Raw genomic sequence first — 21,780 nt, 5'->3', positions numbered from 1 at the left:
AAGAGGACAGAAATGTGCTGCGTAAACAAAGCTAAAACTTCATATTTCAGTTCGCTTTTCCGTCACCGAATTGCCTGTTTGGAGCTGCCTCCTTAAAATCTTATCATCATAATATGAACAGTGGGAAAAATATATAAATGTTTTTGGCTAGTAGGGTGGCTTGATAAGGGCAAAAGGGACAGATTTCTAAGCCTTGGCACCAGGAAACTCAGGACTTGAAGTTATTGACGTAACTCTGTTCATCCAAACCTCACCCAGTGGGAAGCAAAAACCCCAAAAGGAACCGAAAGCACAAAGGGACTTTTCTGGAGCTTTTCTCCCTGAATGGAGTTTCTCTTTCCACCTTAGTCTGGATGCTCTCCTCTGAGTCCCTTTGCTCTCTCTACTTGCCTTGTTCTCGCGGCTTTTCATTGGTCTCAACCAATGCAGACGTTCTCTATCTGTTACTCTCGCCCATTCTTTTTCCTTATTTGTGGGCTCCTACTGCCTGTACCTTCAGGAAGCTTCTACTTCCTGTTATACAAAAAGCTATGAGGCAGGGCTTCCCTGGTGGCGCAGTGGTTGAGAGTCTGCCTGCCGATGCACGGGACACGGGTTCGTGCCCCGGTCCGGGAAGATCCCACATGCCGCGGAGTGGCTGGGCCCTTGAGCCATGGCCGCTGAGCCTGCGCTTCCGGAGCCTGTGCTCCGCAACGGGAGAGGCCACAACAGTGAGAGGCCCGCGTACCGAAAAAAAAAAAAAAAAACTAAACTAAAAAGCTATGAGGCAAGGAAGAGACACCAATTTGACCTACCCATAGGACAGCACAAATTAATAATTCAATAAGTCATTGTCATCTTACAAATAATTCAATAAATTATTGTCATTTTACAGAGAAGGGAACACTCAATAAATGGCAGCTAATAATTGTAATGTGTTTGATTTTAGCTAGACTTAGTAATGTCCACATTTTTTTTCCCCTTGGGTGAGTGTTGATGAAGATAGTTTTCCTTTCTGTGTATTTTCTTTTTTTCTAATTTCTCCATCCCTTCTCTACTCTCTTCCATTTCTGAAATTAAAAAAAAAAAAATGTCCGAAACTAAGTCCTAACTCCCTCCATTTGCATCCTCTATCCAGAGGCTACCCTAGGGGAAGGGTATAGACTGATGTTTGGGTTCATGGGTTATCTGAGGATTTGGAGGAGGTCCAGCCTGTTTAGCCCCTGCCTGCTTCTCTATTTAAAATGGTATAAACTCAAAGTTTGGAAAAAGAGGACTTGAGAAGGAGAGGATGGAGCTACACCACAAGAAGGAAATAGGTTGTTCCCTGGGTGAATAAAGAACATGTAAGTTGCTCTTTCATTTCATTAAGGGGAAAAAAAAAACCAACAACCTAACCCACAGATTATAATAAATGTACTTGATGCAATTATAATAAAACCCAAGTTCATCATTGATGGAGATTAATACTCTGCCTCAAAATTGTAATTATTTGAAATTCGAAGGGAAGGAAATTAAATAACTAGTGTCTTTCCTATTTTCTAGTAAATTGCCTCAATTTGATCAGAAATATGGTTACATTTTTCTTTGTTATCTAATCTATAAAACAACAAATATGATTCCACTGAATTTGAGGTCCCTCGTAATAAAAATGGTATGATTTAGAAAATACCTCCCAACCCCAACCATTTCTTTTCAATTGTGTTTATTCCCAGTCATTTTCAAAACATTGAGGCTGATATCATACCATGGGTGAATAACTACCTCTAGATCAAGTTAGGTAAATTTAATTATGGCCCCATAATGAGAAACATCCTCCTCTTCTCTAAAAGTGAAAAGCTTAATAAAGTGGTACCATTTAACAAACAATTCTAAATTGGACAAATAATTCTGAATCAGGTAACTGTTTTGGGGAGATGGAGGGAATAAAGAGTTGAAAAAAATAAGAGTTGAATGCTTAAGTTGGTCTGTATTTTGTTAGGAGATATTTCTTGCTAAAATCATCAGTGGGGGAGAGAGAGAGAGAAACGGGGTTTGGGGGAAGAAATATCTTTCTGGGGCTGTAGTGATCAACAATTAAATATATTTACAAGAAAACATCCAAAACATCAGCCATGAAAATATATTTTCACCCTCTACAGCTGGTAACTACAGCTGTCATCCTACATATTATATTGAAAACACACAGACCATACTGAGAACTTCAGAGAGGATTTCTTTTTGAAGGAGGGTCTTTAATGTGACATGGGAAAAATGTCATCTTTTGGGGGAAGGTGTTTTGCATTTATTCTGAAGTTAATCAGGGAGTTAATGCCCCTCACTCAACAGCACGACGGCTATCATGAGCAGAAGGCCTTCAGTCCTCCAAGCCTTTGGGCTCTTTCTCACAGGAAGAGGAAACGGGCAGCACCCAGTAGAGAAATTTGCAGCAAACTTGTAAAAAGAATGACTCGGGAGGAAACAAGGATGGCATGCACGTTAATGAATACTTACATAAATGTCTGCACCATAAAATCCATCCTGGTAAACAACACTGCAAGGGTGCACACACAAAGAAAAACATTCATATTAGTGCATTTCCCCATGCAGACACACCAACCCCTGCACTGGCGAAGTTAGTCTGGTCACAAGATCCGAAACACAGGAACCGAGGATCGTTTTCAGATTGGTTAAGGAGGTTGGAGACGACGGCAGTCCATCAGACTGAGAAAATTAGGCTGGGGTTCGGTGTCGGCCCAGAATCAGGACATGGTGGCGTGCTGGGTACCAGACTTTCCAATCTTTCCGGAGGGGTGTAGAAATGCAAAGAGGATTCACGTTTATTTTAAGTGACCCACGCAGATATGAGGATCAGGGTTTGCATTCAGCCAAACCATCTAGGTCCCCCCGGAAAAAAAATCATCTGCTTAAAATATGATTGATAAGAGCAGGCGTATGGATGTCACATTTTCAATACGGGTTAGAGCTGAAGGACCTCAGGGGCATTGCACAATCCAAACGATTTCAGAAACCTTCTTGTATATTCTTTACACTCTAGCATTCTATTTGGTAATTCCACGTGCCCCTCTTTTATGGGACATGTAGAATATCTCTAATTATACGGGTGTGTGAACAGGTGTGTGTGCAAAAATATGTGTGCTTTTGCATATGGGTGTGCCTTGTGCATATATATGCATATGAATGTGTGTGTTACTTTGAACATGTAAACGCATGCGTGTGCATGTGTATACCGTGTACATGCGTATAAGTGCATGTGTATATGAATGTAGATATTATGCATATGATGTGTGTGGTAGTATGTGTGTGCACATCTGTGTGTACGTGGGCTCGTGAGCCATGTGTGTGTACACGCCTATGTCTGTGTGTATATTCGCATAAATTATAACCAGACTAAGCAGACTCCCACATAATGACTGAACAAGCCTGGCCTCACAGCAGCTCTCTGATTCCTGTCCATTTAGTCATCTCAGAGAGAAGGGACTTCACAGGACGGGGTAAATAAAAGATCCTGGACTTTTCCAGAAGTTTTTTGGTTTACCTCGAGTGAAATATCCAGGAAAAGAAGCTCAAAGCTCTGGGCTCCTAGGAAACTGACTTAAAATTCCTAAGCATTAAAACGGGTTCAATGAGGATCCCATGTAGCCTGCGCACCTCACAGGCCTTTGTGAAGATCCCAGAACACCTCAAGTACAAAAATGCGGGTTTCTAAGGCATGTTTCCAAAGGATAGCAGTTGTTATTAATAACCTTCCCTGACCTCTTCCCCTGGAATTTACAGATGATTTATGATTCTGTCAAATGCGCCCCACCGCAAATTCTCCAATGCGCCCCACCGTCGAATGGAGCTGCAGTCCTAACAGAAGCAGGACTTTGATTACCGAAGGATTCCAGCAGGTTTCAGGAGCAGAGTGGACCCGCAGGTAAGCCAAGCATATCGAGAGCCAAGGGGAGACACTCGACAACACGCACACGCACACACGCACACGGCAGTGACACTGGTTTGCTGGAGAACACTGCAGTGTGCTTCTCAGAGCTTTTCAGAGTTGATTGGTTAAACCCCAAGTACCATCATCTTTAAAAACGGGGCAGGGAGTTCACATGCTAAGGAGGTCAGTAGGAATCGCTTTCAGCTGTTTTTGTTTGGATCGAAAAAAGGGGCTCCGGTTCACAAGAGCACTTGTCAAGCAGCGTCAAACCCTAATCCGAGATCCAGAGGTAAGTGGCAACCTGAGCTAGGCTTTGATTTCTCTTTCAACGTTTCCAACATAAAAAGATACTGCCTGTTGGGGGTCAGAAGCCAGGGCTGGCCTCTGTCAGCAAGACTGGGCCCAGAGCTGATCATTCAGCCAGATCAGAACAGCGCTGTCCATTCCCCCAAGACGTCAGTCACAGTGTCCATTCCTCCATGACATCACGCCCTTGCAAGTGCTGGTCCTTGTGCCAGGGAAGCCTTATCTCCTGATAACCTCATCCAAAAGCAGAACACCATTCAAGAGCCAAGTTAGAGAGGAAACACACGGGCATCTGGGTCACAGCCTCAGCAGTCAGCAGCTATGCGCCCTGGGACTAATGACCTAAGCTACCTGAGCTTCACTTCTTCATCTGTGAAATGGGGAAGGAGGTTAAGTGCCCACGTCAAGGGAGGATTGAGTTAGGTGATGTGTGCAAAGCGATGAGCGAGGTAGTTGCCAACAAAGTTCTAATTAAATATCACATCGCTATGAGCTTTATCCAGTGCCCACCCCAAGCGGAGTTCTTCCTCCTTCCTGTGAACACCAGCACCACGTTTTCCGATCCTCAAATCCTCACTTGGTCCAACAGTTTTAAATATTGGTCAAATATTAAAGGCATTTGTGTAGGCAGCTCATTTCGCCCTGAAAGTTGCACCCAATAGCTTACTCGACATTCTATCCCACTTGATGGCCAACACATTGCTTTTCACACTGAAGATGTAAGTAAATATCTATTGAGTGAACACTGCCCATAGTTTAAAGGGGGGGTTGGCCATTAGTAGGTGACAGAAGGTGACACAGAGCAATTCTAGGTAGAATCTTCATCTGGTTATTCAGCATCAATGGCTGCTGTCAATGGGGGGCGGGGTAAGATTCGAAAACTGGACCCTGGGACTTCCCTGGCGGTCCAGTGGTTAGGACTCTGAGCTTCCATTGCAGGGGGCATGGGTTCGATCCCTGGTCAGGGAACTAAGATCCCACAAGCCACGCGGTGAGGCCAAAAACAAACAAACAAACAATAAAACCCCAAAAACCTGGACCCGGACTTCGGATACCAGTGCAAGAGGCTAGACAATGTGATGCACATGTGAACAATATATTAATATTTAACCAAACATTAATATACATTCAAATATGGGAAGGGATGCCTTTCTCTAAATATTTGTAGAGGGGGACTCCATCTGTGTCTGCTCTTGCAGACATTGGGGGCTGTTCCAGGGGGCACAGGACCAGGAGTGGCTGAGGCAGAGCTCTGGCTGAGAAAAGGGCCCCTTCTTTCATCAGAACAAGCTCTTGTGCACTGTGGCCAGCTGCGTGCCTCCATGGCAAGCCTCTTGGTACCAACAGCTCCCAGAAGTGAGTCAGGAACAGGTCCCGATGTTTGCCTTAGGCCTGTTCAGCCAGGTGACCTGGCTGCCACGCTCTGCCCTCCACCGTGGACCACAGAAGATTACTCAGGGACTCTGACATCCCACGTTTACAAGACAGAGAACCAAAGGGAACATGTGATCTGGTGTCTCATTTGAACAGACTCAAACAAACAGACTGATGAGCCCTATTCCTCTGCTGTTGGAATGCTTACTACACTCCAACCAGGATGCTGTGGCTCAGGGCAAGTCCACCAGCTAAGGCTGCCCTCAGGGAGCTTACAGGGAGGCACAAAGCCAGGTACCCTGGTGTAAGGTGGCAGCCGCGAGAGCTGCTGCAGAGGAGGGGAACGATGGCGCTCTGAGCTGGTAATGGAAGGAGGAGGGCTGGCATCAGAGGTGAGGGAACCCCAGCGAATGGCCCAGAAACCCCAGCACCTGAGCTAGTTCAAGAGGAACTAGGGAGGAAAAGCAAGCCAGGCAAAGGGAACAGCCAATGCAAGGTCCGACGTCTACAGGGTCCAGGGCATAATTTCTAGTTTGGGGGTGTTCAGAGGCTCAGCCAACTGTGGTGGCTTCCCTAAGAAAGGAAGTGGAGAATTCTAGCTGCTCTTACAAACCGCCCAGGGTAGGGACTGCTGGTTTTCACTATGGGCAACACCTGCACAGTTTGGAGAGAAACGAACCAGAGGGTGAGTGATCTACCTTCACAATGACTCCAAAAAACTAGGAACCGATACGGCCATCCCCACTGGCCGCATGAAACAAAGCCACTTGATGGGCTGCGAGTTTCATCACGATACTGTGTTTTTTTCCTAAGTCATAGCACGAATGTGACCGCCACGAGCCCTCACACCTGGAGAGCGATTCCTCTGTGTCCGTCCCTAGTCTGACCTAATTATCATTATCCCACCTAATCCTCAAAATACCCCTATGGGACGGATAATGTTATTATAGCCTCTTTGGACATCAAGAGAGTGAAATGGAGAGAGCCAGGTACTGACGAAGAAGCTGGGATTCTAGCCCAGGTTGTACTGGCTTCACAGCCCACATTTTTAATTGCCATGGCAGGCAGCAGTGGTCGAACTTCAGCAGGCATCAGGACCACCTCGAGGGCCTGTTAAAACACAGATGGCTGGGCCCCATGCCCAGCCCAGAGGTTCTGAATCAATAGATCTGGATGGCAGGGTGGGGAGGTTGGGTCTAAGAATTTGCATTTTTAACAAGTAACGGGATGCTGACGCTGCCGGTCCTAGGACTAATAGGCTTATTGCCCTATGGAGCACCAACCTCCACGTGCCATTTTACTTTACATCTGAGACAACCCTGAAGGTCAGCTTCCTAGGTCCTATTCTATATAGGAGCTGGTTATAGGCAAGTTCTTAGAAAGTCCCACGTTGGTTTTCGAGAATGGATCCAAACATTTTTTTAAAACCCCACTAAACAGGTGCATATGTGAAGGGAAATGAGGGCAGGGGATGATGTCTAATGCATAGCTATTGATAAATTAGCCACATCCCAGTACAAGAGAAGAGAGTTGCCATCCTGCATTGTACAGGTGCAGCCTTGTTTTAATGCAGAGGCGGTCTGTCTAGCCACGCAAAGGTAACTGTAATCTCTTCGGAACTGCAACATGCTTTCACAAGAGCGTGATGCAAACGCACATCTCATTTTCTTAGAAAGGTGATAACAGGAGTTAAATATTTGAATGAATGCAAGCAGGGAATGATTGCACTATAGCAAATTAGTTTACTTTATAAAAAAAGGAAAGAAAGAAATCATGCGATGCCCAAACTATACAATCTGTTTGGGTAACATAATATATCCCAACCACAAATACATTCTTGAAGGAAAGGTTATTTAAAGCTGCTTTATCTTACTGCCCATTCCAAGTGGAAAATAATATTTATGAATGCTAGTTGTTTCTGAATGGATATCAGGTGGGTCCATAAACTCACTAGCATCTGTATAGAATTGGGCAGTGTATGTACACTGACATTCTCCTGGGGAAAATACATATTTTAATTAGATTATCAAAGGCATCTGTGACATCCCACTTTCTCCCCCCAAATTTAAGAACCACTGACTTAGAGGGTTTGTCTTTAAATGCACTCAATTAAGAGGCTTTTTTTTTTTTTAATGTAAGAGGTTACATTTTAAAACTGGCTGAGAATTTAAACAAGAATTCACGGCAAAACCAAAAAACCAAAAAAGCTAAAGAGAATTCTGGAAAGTATTCTGGGGCTAGGTGATGATGACCTAATGTTTATGTTCATCGAGAAACGTCCCAAGCATCAGATAACACAATCTGAGGATAAGACATTTATAAATTAAAACCAAAAAACATGGTTGATTTACAGAAAGAAAGGTTTGCACACACTGTTCTAAAGGCTTCTTCAGGACCTAACCTGAAAGCACTCCCAAAGGCTCCGTGTATGGGCTTCATTCTTGCACTGACCAACTGTACAAGTTTTTTCCTGGGATCCCACCGTATCTTTCTCGCACTTAGAGTAGCATAGTCAGCTCAAAATACTTCTCATGGAAACTCTGAGAAGTTGTACATACACGTGACATAATTAATGACTTGAGAAAGTACAAAATGTCTTGCTCAAAAATATCCAGAGAGCCAAGATAAAAACCCTATAGCAAATGCTGGGTGCTTAACTTAGAAGAAGAAGAAGAATTTTAAAAATCTCCCATGGTCCTCTATATCCCTAGCCCCATACAATGTGATTGGTACATAGGAGGCACTTGATAAGGTGCTGTTAATTAATCAACTAATTAAGAACAAGAACTTGGTGAGGCCGATCTCATAGGGTTTTGTGGGGAGAGGATTGAGGCTTAATTGCTGTCCTGTAACATCCGATGTTGTACTGAGTCTGGTGTATGTGTCTCTGACGCTTCTACCTTCCGTCTTCATCCACACATCATCAGCCTGCCAGCTCCCTTGAATGACAACTACCCAATGGGTAATTTCTCCCAAATATGAGTCCTAGGAAGACAGACTGGACATGGTAGCCATTTATCTAAACAGACTCCAGGAGCAAATGCAAGGAGAAATATGGACGACTTGGTCCATTTAGCTCTCCCTGAGACTGTTCACTAGTTAATATTTTATTTCCAATCTACAGATTCCATAAACCACTGAAGTGCCTCTGTCCAAAGCCATCTCTGTGGCGTATGGGGAATGGAGGTCTGTGAACTGTAGGAGTCCCCCAGCCAACGGGTACGTGACTCATGGAAGGAAAGATATGGGTACTCAACATAAGCCAAAGGGGACCCTTGAGAAAGAGGAGGGTATGAGCAGCTAATAAAAGTCAATTACCACGTTAACAGCAACAACAGTAGCTACAGTTCACTTAACACGTGCCATTTGATGGAAATAAGTTGTAACCTTACCTGCATCTCCCTATTTCATCCTCTATCAACCCTACGGAGGCAGGTGTAGTCTTCACTCACCTGCTAACGCAACTGTGCCTGCAGAGGTTATTAAGTCAGCTACCCAGGGCAGTATGAGATAGAAAAGCAGGAGCCAATCTCATCTGCCCCATAGTCTGTGTCTTTAGAGGACTGTAACAATCTTATAGACTGTGTAGACATTAGCTTTCTAACTCATCACCCATTCTCACTCAGTTAATGCTGGCAATCACTAAGGGGTTGGTTGGGCCAGTCTAGGGCTTTCCTCTCATTCCTGCGATCCCTGGTCCAAGTAGAGCCTTCCCCCCGCCACCAGGAGTGATCATGAATTAATGTCCCAATAACTTTCTATTTAGCTATGTGAGAAAGAGGAGACAGGGCTCTTCATAACCTACATTCTTTACTTGCTGGGAGAAATTTCAGAAAATATCAGGACGTGGAGGGAAAAACCAAATCAGTAAAAGGTAATGTAAGAGCATCCTTAGTGAATCCTCCTGGGTGACTATCTTGACGTTGGATACTTCCAAGGGTCACTCAGGGCTTCACAAAGGTGGCCTTGGAGGTTCTGTGGATTTTTTTCAATCTCTCAGGAAAAAAAAAAAAAAGGAAGCTATACAGGGACATAGGATAAATGACACATTCTTCGCTGCAATTTTAGTAACAGAGTATTCATATTGGATACTTCATGGAAAACAGAGGTTTAGGATGACAGATATGTCTTCAATTGGTGACAATGGGAAAAATAGATTCTTCCTTAATAAATGCAGTGTTTTTTAGGTGATGGCTTATGAAAAGATGGGGGCCTCTGAGTATGAGGGAGCATCACAGAATGAGAGCTTAATGTGGCAATTTAGGAAATGATTGGATTTTTCCCGATTGGATTTTCTTTCTTTCGTTTTCTTTTTTGGTTTTAAACTTTTCAACTAAAATAAATTTTTTAACTGAAGTATAATTGATTTACAATGGAAATGACTGGATTTCTTCTCTCTCTGGAAGCTTTCTGGAACCCAAGCTGGTGCCCATGCAACACCCTATCTTATCACATCACATCTGTTGAAATTGTTAGCATCTGTGGTGTTCCCTGTGCTTGACTGTAAGAAACTCCTCCAAAGGTGCCATTTGCCTCAGCATCCTTAGCGTAAGACAGTGCATCGAGCTGAGAGAAGCAATTAACTGGACTGGAGAAAAGACAGTCAAATCTAGAAACCAGGAAACTAAAGGACTTTGAAGACAAACAGCTACAGGAAATCCACACTATTCCCGGGACCACCTGAATCCTGATAATGTCACCCTGGAAACAGAAATGGGTTTCCAACCTCTCTGCTACTTGCTTCCACTCAACATAGATCAGGGCGCTCTCGACTCCAGCCAACGTCTGCTCTGTGTCCTGCTCAGCTCTTTTCCTCTCCAAGATGGGCTGCCCCTCCCAGGCCCTCCCGCCGTGGACTCCTTCAGCCTAAGCCAATGAAGGGAAAGGAACCTCCATTGAAGATGCTGAGTTCACACTTTTTCATTTGGTTTCAAAGCACTCCAGGCAGTCTGTAATCCAGCAAAACACCCAGGCAACTAGCTGAGTTTCCTCCTTTTCAATCTGCTCTTATAGAACATGCACACATGGACACACACACCCTTAGCCCTTCGGAATTTCCTACTCTGCCCGTCTTGAGAATTTTCTCTTCCTACTAGGTGTGGTTTCAGAATTCCAACCATAATATTGCCAGTGAAGAGGCACAATTCACCATTATAACCAAAATGATTAGGAAGATCACTGGAATATTAAAATGAAATCATGTCCAAAGCAGTCACCAACAACGTGCTTCACCGTTTGGAGATGCCTGGTTCTCTCCCTGGCGAATATGGCATTAGTTATACCTGGTTATTGCCAGCAAAGAGCTGGCATTATATACCTGGTTATTGCCAGCAAATTTCAATTTTACAGCAGGTGTGTTACTCTGAGATTTTTATAAATTGTTCACATGAGGATAAGCCATACAATTTTATTTTTTTCTGTTCAATATAGTAGCGATAGACTGAGGGTACACAGACCAAAAAGCGACAATTACCATCTACTAAGGTAAGATAATGATTTTCAGACAAACTAATGTGATATGAACATGCAATTCTGCGTTTACGGCTTATGAATCTTGCTTTCATGAGCCTAAAGGGTAACTTATTTTTTCTTCATAACTCATGATGTGACCTTGGGAATAACAAATCTTTGTTTCTGCCTTTTTGAATCTAAAAATGGGCTCGACACTGTGGGCTGGAAATAATGATCATACTAGCAATGATTCCTTATGGTACACAGTCAGATACATAAGGCTTAGGACGTGGAGACGCATTGTTTTGGAGGGTTGGGAGAATTTAAGGCCGATTCATCCTTGGTTCGTTATTATCCTCCACCTTTTCGGTAAAAAAACTCTAATGACAATACAGAAATGATGGACATTATCTTATTTCTCTGCTTTTATTTTCCCTTCCTGATGATTTCATCAAATTTCACTTCTTAACATTCTTAACTTTGTTTCATTGCATTCGTTTTTAAAACACTTCAAATGCTCTACTTGGGAATGCGTGAGATATGAATAAATAATGAACAAAGAGTGTTTCCCTTTGTCATCAGAATAGAGATGATCTAGGCTTATTCAGGTTTTCTAAAAGATGGATAAGCCAAAGAGCTATAGAAAATGCATTTAATAACCCTTTCACACAGTCCTGAATACAGCCAGATTCTTTCTAGAGACCAGAAAGCCAGTCTCCTGGCCAGACTGTGCTGGGTATAGCTGAGTTTTCCTTTGAGTGGTGCTATTGGCATTTGGGCCCTGTAACTCTTTGTGTTGGGGGGTGTGTTGGGAGGCTGTCCTGTCCTGTGCATTGTAGGATTTTTAGCAGTATCCCTGGCCTCTACCCAGTAGATGCTATCACAACAAACAAAAATAAAAATGTCTCCAAACATTCCCAATGTCCCATGAGGACCACTGCCTTAGAGACTTCCCTCTCTCTGACTCCAGGGGACCAGAATGTTCTAGGAGGATTCCTAACAGCGAGGCAGAAAGGGGAGCACTTCAAGAAAGCAACCCATTACACAAGTACCAATTTTTTTTTCCTCAGCATTCACCACCATTCCTTGATATTCACTCGGCAATAGCAAAGTCCATGTACAGAAAGACCAAACGGGCCTTGGGGAACAAATCAATCTGCATTGTCCTCAGAGAGGGAAAAAGGAAGGCAAAGGCAATTTTGGAAAATCCAACTAAATGAGTCACTTCCAATTTCTTTGAACTTCAAGAGTTTGCGTTAGACTCGACACCTCATTTTCTCTTCTGGGCCAAAGGTTCATTCACCTTGAAGCACAAGATGTCTTTGGGGAGGGGGGCAAGACCGCCCCAGTGGATTGTACGTTTGAAACCCTCCTGTCCCTCCACCGAGGGATTCAAAGGGCAAATGTGATCCAACCTCCTTAATCACCAGATGTTTGCAATCATCAGAAAGACGTCTTGGGCTGTAACCATTTCTCTGTTCTCCAGCATTCAGTCTCAAAGAGAATTTACATAACAAAATGGGACATGTAGAATGCTTAAAGGCACCAACCATGACAAGACGAATTACACTCATTTTTCAAGACTCTTTGCAAGGTGCTGCACAGCAAGCGCGTGGGCTGCATGCCGGGCGGTTCCGGGAGGCGGGGCGGGGGCGGTCAAGGCCGGCATGCGCTAGACCGCACGCAAGGGGTGCTGGTGCGGGAGGCCCGCCCGGGGTCGGGGGGCTGCCCCACTTACCCGCCGTAGGCCGGGATCGGGGGCGGGGGCGCCGCGGCCCGGAAGGTGTTGTACACGGTGCGGCCGCGGCCTCGCAGGTGCGCCCCTCGGTAGGCGGCCGCGGCGGTGGCGGCTGGATACGGGAAGCCGGGCACTGCGGGCGACAGGAGAGAGCAGAGCTTTCAGAGGCACTCCTGCCTTTGAGGGAACCACCCGCCCCTCCCCACCCCCACTCAGGACCCTTCTCCCCGCAGGCCAAGGCTGGACACCTGCCCCCCTTCCTTCCCAGAGTCAGGCTTCCAAAGGCGGGTAGGAGGGAGGAGACCAAGGTCTGATTCCAGAAAGGATGGGCTAGTTCAGCCCCTGGTCCCTGTGCCCAAGGTCAAGGACAGACCTTCACAAAGCATTCTTAATAACCAGAGAAAAGCTCACTGCACAAACTTAAATTTCTAAAAAGGTATTGCAACAGATTGCAAGATGTATGTGCAGTGTGCTCTCAAATCTGTCTACCTATCACCCATCTATGCATAGTGTGATGAGCACACACTATGCATGTGTATATGTACACATACATCTGTATAAGCATGTGTGCATGTGGAAGTGAATATATGTATATATGTGTATATACAATATACCTGGATGTTTGTGTGTATATACATGTACGCATGCATGTGGGTATGTGAATGTGTATATGTGCATATTTATATGTGTGCGTATTTATATAGTTATATATACAAATTCATATACATACATATTTCAATGTGTTTGTAGTTATCTCTGGGGCTGAACTTCATAAGTAAATGTTAGTTGTCTATTCATAGCTTTTCCCCAACCCATTTTAATTTTTTTTTCCTTATTTTCCTTTATGTACCTATATTGCTTGTTAAAAATTTTAAATTGAAATACTATGTTCCTAGAGACAAGTGTACACATCGTTGATGTACGGACCTCTCAGGCTCCAAGAAACAAATTATTACTAAGGTCCCATCAGCCCCCAAACCATTTATACAGCTTATAAAACCATTTCTACCACAAACATAATTGCAGAGAAGTGTGGGAATTCGACTCTGAAGGAAAGGGTTTGGGCAGGGTTTTCTTCCCTGGGGGAAAATTCTCTGAGCAGAGTGACTCGGTGAGGAGTCAGCAGGGAAAGTAAGCCTGATGCTTGAGATCCCTGATAATTAATATGGCTTCCGCTGGCAGGGGTGTCATTCCTCCTAGGATGGCTGCAAATCCTCAGGCATCAGGGCCCTTGAAGCCTTCACAACACCACCTCTGCCTTCCTGCTCTGTCACTGAATCTCACCGCTCTCACCATGCTGGCCATGCCTGTCCCATCCTACTTAGCAGCAGGCACTGTTGCCCACACTGAATCCCGTGGAGGGGATGCTTTTTTAGGAAACTGCTGTCCCAGGAGCTCTATATTAAAGGCTCAGAAAGTCCTAAGGTAAGGGAAGTGCATTAACACCATTAACCCAGAACCCCCAAACTTCATTTTTCCAGGAACTCTAGTTTGCAGAATACCCAACCTCTCACGGGTATTGAGAGCAGTCAGTCAGTTGTTACCTTTACCTCTTCTATTCATCTGCCAGCTCCTTGAGGCCTCCCACCGTATCCCATTCATCTTTGCATCTCCCTGCGCCTCCCCCACGTCAGCAGAAGCCCCCTGATTTTGTCCACAGTAGGTTCTAGATACTGGACACAGTAGATTCTAGATGACTTACATGCATGAACAAGTGAATGAACCGTGGGCTGTGGTCCAGCCAAATGATTGACAGACTATCCAGAGGACTTCCTCTCCCTGTTCCATTCTCTCCCCTCATCCTGCTTACCTAACAGGAGCTTTGAGGATTTCAAGAGAGAGGGAGACAGATGACATGAACCAGGGTGGGATAGCTTTCCTCCCCATCTACAGCCCTGCCTCCCCTGCTCCAACTCCCCTGGGATTTCAGACAGTGTTGGTAACAACAGGCAACGCTGGGAAGGACACAGCTTCTCTTGGCATCACAGGACTGTAAAGGCTCAGAGAGGCCTCACAGCCAAGAAGCTCTTTCCCCAAGTTAACTCAGCACATCCAAGCTTCCCTCTGCCAGGATCTCTATTTTGCTGAATACCTAGCCTCTCACAGGGTGCTGTATTTCATATTATGTTAAACTTGCCTCCACCCTACATCCAAACGGCAGGGAAGGGCTTTTCTCCTCCCCGCTATCACGTTCAAGAGTAGAAGCCCTCCACCCAGAGAACACACTGGTGGTTGCCAAGGGGGAGGGGGCTGGGGGAGGGATGGAGTGGAAGCTAGGGGTTAGCAGATGCGAGCTTCTATATATAGAATGGATAAACAACAAGGTCCTACTGTATAGCACAGCACTATCTTATGATAAACCATAATGGAAAAGAATACTAAAAAAAGAATGTATTGATATATATATATAAAATATATATAACTGAATAACTTTGTTGTACAGCAGAAATTAATGCAACATTGTAAATCAGCTATACTTCAATTAAAAGAAAAGAAAGGGAAGAAGCCCTTCACTCCATTAATTCCCATTACTCCCAGAGTCCTTGGATAGAGTAGGTTTGCAGCTGCATGTGGGTGGCAAGGGGCAGGGAGAAGAAGGAAGTGGGATTTCCCAGGGGAGCCATTCCCAATTCTATATTCATGGAATTGCATGGAGTGGAATATAACCCTTGACCCAGAAGTGAAGGCAGACTAGCTGTCATCTGGAATTCTCTGTGTGTTCTTGAATGGCCAACAGCTATCCTGTTTCGTGGATTCTACCATATCCTTCTGTACTGATGCTGGTAAATGCTAGGGTGGTAGAATCAAGTCAGAATGATTTTTATCTTTCTATTTATGTCTTAGAAGACCACCCAGGTTATTTCTTTTTTTTAAATTGTCGTTCAAGACAAATCATACAGCAGTACTTACTTCTCAGCTTTCCAGCCCTCACCACCCATGTTTCCTGGCTGGTGTTTCAACTACTGTTCTTGAAATTGCAAAGAGGTGTCAACCTCAATGGGAAAAGCAGGGAAACCTAATATCGTAAAAGCCCAGGAGTCATGAGATAGGAGATGTTGGCTTTAGGACGGGGGAGAAAATAAGCAAGCCTGCCTTTGACTCCAGCGCTATCTTGCCACAGTTCAAATATTAAGTTTTCAGAGGAACACCTTGGATTTTGAAATAAAGCAAATGAAAAGTTCACAATCTGGCAGAGCAGCTGGCTGCCTGTGTGAGGAAACACAGTAATTACGCTGACCCATTCATTATCGCTGGCTACGGCATGCAGTGAGCCAGACAAGATCCCTCTCAGCGACAAGCAGGTTTTACAATAATTCTTGGAGGATTTAGATGTTGAGATAGAACATGAAACAGAAGCTCAGCAGTAGAGCGAGGGGAACACAAGCTGCTAGAAGGGTAGAGCCAGGATGCCACTTTGTACCCCCTTTGCTGCAGGGAGAAAATATCCTTCTCGATGCAGGATAAGGGATTTACGGGTCTTAATACCAGGCTCTTTGGGCTGCTCCAAGCAGGGCACATTAGAGGGATTCTTATTTTGTTAAAGGAACAAGGGAAGGACTGCACATTAACTTCCTGGGAGACCAAGTACCCTTAGGTAAAATAAGGAGGTTCCATTGTAACAGGGGCTTCATGGAGAAGGCACGTGAGTCTCCCAGATGGATGGCTTTCTCAGCTATCCCTTTCTTGTTGCCGTCTAGAGCTGGCCAAGGGGTCTCTTTATGAAGTCTCTAGCTAGTCACCGTGATGGATGAATGTTCCCTTCTCTTCCCCTCTTTTCTTCCCCCCTCCCTTCCTCCAGAAAATAAGCAGGACCCTGTGGGGCTCCTGGGCACAAGAGCCTCTCTGTGTCCCCTTCCATGAGTTTCAACAGGCAGGTTCAAACAGTTGCTAATCAGGGAAGGGAGGGGTTGGGAAGACACAGGAGGGGCAATCAAGAGACAATAGCGCAGCCTTGGGGCAGAGTCCTGGTTCCCCCTTAAGGAATACACATAATATCTTTGAGATGTTTTGCAGGTACTGAAACCCCTGCCAGGTGGGAGAAGTTAACAGTATGCTGCCCACAATCACGTAGACCCCAGACCGGTTGGAACCAGAAGGTTGATGATGCTCCCACTTACCTCACCACCAACCAATCAGAAGAAAGTCCACGAGCTGATCATGCCCTCCTCTTTGAACCATTACTATAGAACTCCTCACTAGCCCCTCCAGGTCAGGACACACAATTTTGAGGGCATTATCCCGCTGTGGCCCCTTTGCCTGGCAAAGCAATAAAGCTCTTCTTTTCTACTTCACCCAAAACTCTGTTGCCAAGATTTAACTCGGTGTTCAGATACAGAGGCCAGATTAGGTGTCCATCCCTCCCTCCCACCCTTCCTCCCTCCCACCCTTCCTCCCTCCTTCTCTTCCTCCCTTCCATTTATTTTCTAATTTCCTTCTGAAGAATGCTGCCATGAACCTTCCCGGGTATACTAGCAATCAAGTAACTTCATTGATCAAGTAACAGAAGGAAAAAGACTCTCACCATTGCTAAAATGCAAGCTCCATGAGGGCAGTGCTCTACATCTCTTTTGCTATTTGATTTAGAAAACTGCCTGACACAGCAGCGCAGGTGTCAGCTACCTAACACCATGCGTGGACACCCTTTGATGGTGAACCCATGTTAGTCTCCTTTCTGGGACAGTAGAGGCCCTTCCTCTTCCTGTTCCACCTTCCACAATCCAGTCCTTTATACAAAGCACCCTGCCCGAGATTTGCAGATAAACGGTGTGCAAATAACACACCGGATCTCACTCGTCTTTATAAAAACAATCACTGCGCCCATACTTAGAAAGTGCTGTACTGGCCCAAACACAGCAACCAGACTTGGAATATGTGCGATTCTGATGAAAAGGGAGACAACGTGGATGAACATACTGCACTGGCAATTACTGCCCCCCCCCTCAATTCACTGAAATTCACGTTTACTGCTGCACCCAGTAGGGGCATGGAGATTGGTTTCTACTTCTGGGGGAAAAGCAGAGCTCAAACTTTTTCCCCAGACAGGTGATGACTATCTGGTCTATAAAAGGAACTCTGTCACGTTCCTCCCTTCATGGAACCCCACACAGCGTTCCCTAGAAACCCAGCAAGTCTCAGTCTCTGCATGCAACACACGTGTGCAACAAGGAACAGTGGAAAAGAGCAATCGTTATAATCCCTAACTCGCCTGATTTATAGCCGTGCCTTCTGTGTTTCTCCCCATCTCCATTAGAGGCCTTTTCCCCTATGGCTGGTTTAGGACAGTGTGGCTCTCTTCTCTTGCCAAATGGTCAATTTCAACAGCAAAAAAAAAAACCCAACTGTTTGTCAAGCTTCCTTTAGACTCACATGGGATGGCAGGAACTGATATATTTATTTTTACTTGCCTACCAGGTGTGTTGTCTTATTGATCATGGGTAACTGCATATGTGAAGCGAATACTTAGATGATTCAGATATAGATGAAAACAAAACCAAAATGGCGTTATCCTTGAACCATGCAGAAAGAATGTAATAGGGAAGAATAAGTCTGACTCCATGTTAAATCTGTTTCTTTCACTTAAACCTTCGTATTCTATTACTTTTGCTTCGATTTAAGAATGTTGTCTAGAGCCGGAAATAGACAGGACAGCCCATTCTCAAGGCTCTGACTTTTCAGGGTATAACACTTTTCCATTCATATAGAGATAAAAAGTTCAAAACAGAGAATAACATTTGTCTTGCTGGAAGGTTACAAGAACATCCCGACCTGACCTACCAGACAGCTACAAGAGCAAAGGATTCTGACACCAAGAAGTCTGCAACAACCAGCCACGCCCCCCCTCACCTTGGCTTTGTCGAAACCATTTGGGGAGTTTGGGGTTTTTTGAGCCACCCCTCCCTCTCCTTGCACGTCCCTGCGATAAACCTTCCTGTGCTCCAAACTCCGACATGTAAGTACTGTTTGGCCTCACTGTGCACTGAGCACACGAACTTGGGCTCAGTAACAAGAAGACATCTTAATCATGTGCTTATACTTCAGTGTGACACCTCTCTTTTGCTGAGTTATCATGTCCTCTATCAATACCCCAGTTCAGGAGTTTGGATCCAGGAGGTGGGCAATAAATGTTTAATAAATCCAATGCAAAATGCCAAGTGGAAACTCACAATGTCCTCTCCACTTCTGAGATGGAGTAAATCAATGCTAATAAAAGTCATCTACCTGTCACCCTGTCCAATATTTGTAAATGCCTCTTTGTTAATTAAAGAACAATGTTAGAAAGAAAAGACACCAAATTAGAGTTATTTCTGAAGGCCGACGCTGGAGTTCGATTTTTTTTTTTCTAGTTGAACTTCAAGTTAATAAGCATGTAAACAGACCGTCAATGGGGAACAATGGAAAGCATTAAGACTGCTTTGTGGACACCAAATAAATCCTTAGTTCCTGGCATGAGGGAGACAAGAGACCGGAAAAGAAAAAAACAACATAGGTTCATTATACTGGAAAGGTTTACCTCTTAAACCTGATCCAGCATGAATCAAAGTGAAAAATCTGGTATCACTGCAACGAAAATTGGATTTAACTCATAAGCTAAAAATGAGTTTCTCTCAAAGAAAACACGGCAAGAGCTTCTGGAGCAAATACCAACTGCACATCTTGTTGACACATCAACATCCTTAGCCCACCCACTCCCAACCTTCGGCTAGATTTATATCCAGAGCATATTGGGAGGAGGTTAGCAGAGTAGCCATCTCAGTTCTCGGCAATAAGGAGTGCTCCTCCGCCAATGAACTCAATGAAACGGAAACTTTAGGAATGTAACCAGAGGCGTGCTGTGAGGTGCTCAACTATCAAGGCAAATCAACATTTTTAAACAGAAGATGTGTGGGTGTATCAACCCCGCCAAATGGGCCACTTACCAAAGTGTCAACTGCTTATTGCCTTTCTCCCCGCCAAGACAAAGCCTCCACCTCCCACCTCTGACGAGCTCGGCGTTCAATGTATTTACGGTGAGGAACACGTGATCGCCCCCACGCCACGCCCCGCCCCCCCCCGCGTCTCTTTTACGAATGTGGTGCTTACCTTCGAAAATAAACACAAATGAGATCACCGGAAATCCCAAGAGAAGATACACAAAACCAGTGGAAAATACTTGAGGGTTATAAACTGCATATTAAAGTTTTAGAGCTCCGGGAGAGATGGAAGAGTAGCAGATGCAAAACCCGACAGGGGGGCAGATTCTGCATCAAAGCCATAAAAATATACAACTGCTTTAACGGGCAATTATTCTTTGCATTTGTGCACGGGTTTGAATTTGCATGAGGTTGCCAGATGCCCTGAAAAGGTGTGCCGTTAGGATGGTAGGCGGGGGTGGGGGAGCTCTCTCTTTGTCTGCTCTTCCTCTCCTATTGCTTCATAAATGCCACCCTCCCCCGACCCTTGAAATGTTTTAAGACAGAGATGTTCGTACTCATTTGGGGTTGAATTGTTCCGTGGGTAATTTACAGTAGGAAATATTCACTTACACAATTCGGGGGGTGCAGACGCGGTTTCAACAGCAGGTTCAGGGTTCTGCAGGATTCCCCTTGAGGGAAGTCCCGTTCCATGAGCTGCACCATAAATTAGGACGTGGCATAATAGGTAACATACTGAGGTGAAATAAACAGCCAGCTATAGCTCCATTTCACAGGCACAGCACTCTATGATAAACCTCACAATGCACTGTCCAAAAAAGAAACCCCAAAACACCTGATGATTTTTTTCCAAATGGCAAAAATGTTTGCACATTTTTGCAAGACAAATCTCAAAGAAAGGTACATAAAATTGGTTTGTAGCACAGAATTTATACACAACTAGGTCACTGTCTTTAAATGGCATTAAATGGAAAATGTAATATGATGGACCATATTTATTTAGTTTTAGGTCAAACTCAAAATGGAAAGGCTTCCAATTTGGTTGAAATTTAGTCATTTAAAGGTTTGGGGGTAAAAAGGGAGTGTTCCATCCATGCAGTCATCTACAAAAAGACCAGAATGGCCAATTTGTTGGACTCTCTGGTTCTCATATGCACATGCATTTGTCCCTGAAATGCACATTTGGGATCGGCTTTTGTTTCATTTTAAAATGCATGTTGATATTAAATACTGCTGTTTAGAAGTGAATAAATCTACATTTTGGACAAACAGTTCCTTATAGGACATCCTCATTTGAAATGCATTGAATAGGAAAACAAAAATTTCTAATTAATGTACAAGTCTAATCACCATTCTCCACATGGAAGAGTAATTTTTCACTGTTCATTTGCTCGGTTTAATCTCAAAACTGACATAACAGAAACGCAATGTCCTATAAATCTCCACTCATTTGTTTCTTTAATATTCATATTCCATTGAACTGCAGCTGCTTGTTGCTGCAGCCTATTACAACTTGCGAAAGTGTCGATAAAAACATTATGAAAGGCAAGATGTGTTTCTTCCTGGCTGCATGTGCCATTTATTTGGGGAAAGACAATAAATGGCTGGTGGATTGTCTCCCCACCCCCCACCCCGCCTGCTGCTTGGTGGGTGATTAGTGATTAATTACCTGGCAGCAAATTGACATGGCAGGAGGAAATTGACACAGCCCTGATTAATTAACTTTTTATGGGAGGTAGTTACTCACAAAACAGTTGTGCACCATAATTGAATCTCTTTACATAACGTCATGGTACAAAAGTTTTAGTCAAATCCAAATTAGCCAGAAGTTTCTAGGCTGTTATAGGTCTGATGAGGACGCATCCAAGGAATTGGCAAGAACTTGAACTTGGTGAGGCACATTTTTGAAAGGAAAAAAGATGGGGACATTGTGCTGGCTTGATTGCCCAAGATGAATTTATTGGCCTAACTCTTTACTGTATGAGGCTAAAAGGCCTCGTTTTCTTCTAGCCTCCTCTGACTGCTGCTTCTCAGTGATAAAGATTCTCGCCTTTGTCCAGTCTCTAAACATCGATTCTCTAATTCAATTCTTGGTT

General features: G+C 44.3%; 1 protein-coding gene across 7 annotated transcripts in view; it reads right to left on the bottom strand.

The window, feature by feature from the left end:
• RBFOX1 (RNA binding fox-1 homolog 1) overlaps positions 1-21,780 on the bottom strand; it is a 2,234,275-nt gene that overhangs the window by 46,165 nt on the left and 2,166,330 nt on the right. For 4 of the 7 annotated variants that reach the window (XM_032606353.1, XM_032606358.1, XM_032606355.1 and 1 more), the window contains 2 exons: positions 12,774-12,906; positions 2,473-2,512 (listed from right to left, as the gene is read on the bottom strand). In XM_032606353.1, the coding sequence (XP_032462244.1) occupies positions 2,473-2,512; positions 12,774-12,906 (173 nt within the window). The remainder of the gene's footprint in view (positions 1-2,472; positions 2,513-12,773; positions 12,907-21,780) is intronic. The other 3 variants (XM_032606356.1, XM_032606354.1, XM_032606357.1) reach the window with 1 other exon arrangement.

This window comes from Phocoena sinus, chromosome 15 (genome assembly GCF_008692025.1).
Source record: "Phocoena sinus isolate mPhoSin1 chromosome 15, mPhoSin1.pri, whole genome shotgun sequence".
Taxonomy (NCBI): domain Eukaryota; kingdom Metazoa; phylum Chordata; class Mammalia; order Artiodactyla; family Phocoenidae; genus Phocoena; species Phocoena sinus.
This window is presented reverse-complemented; position numbering and strand designations above follow the sequence as displayed.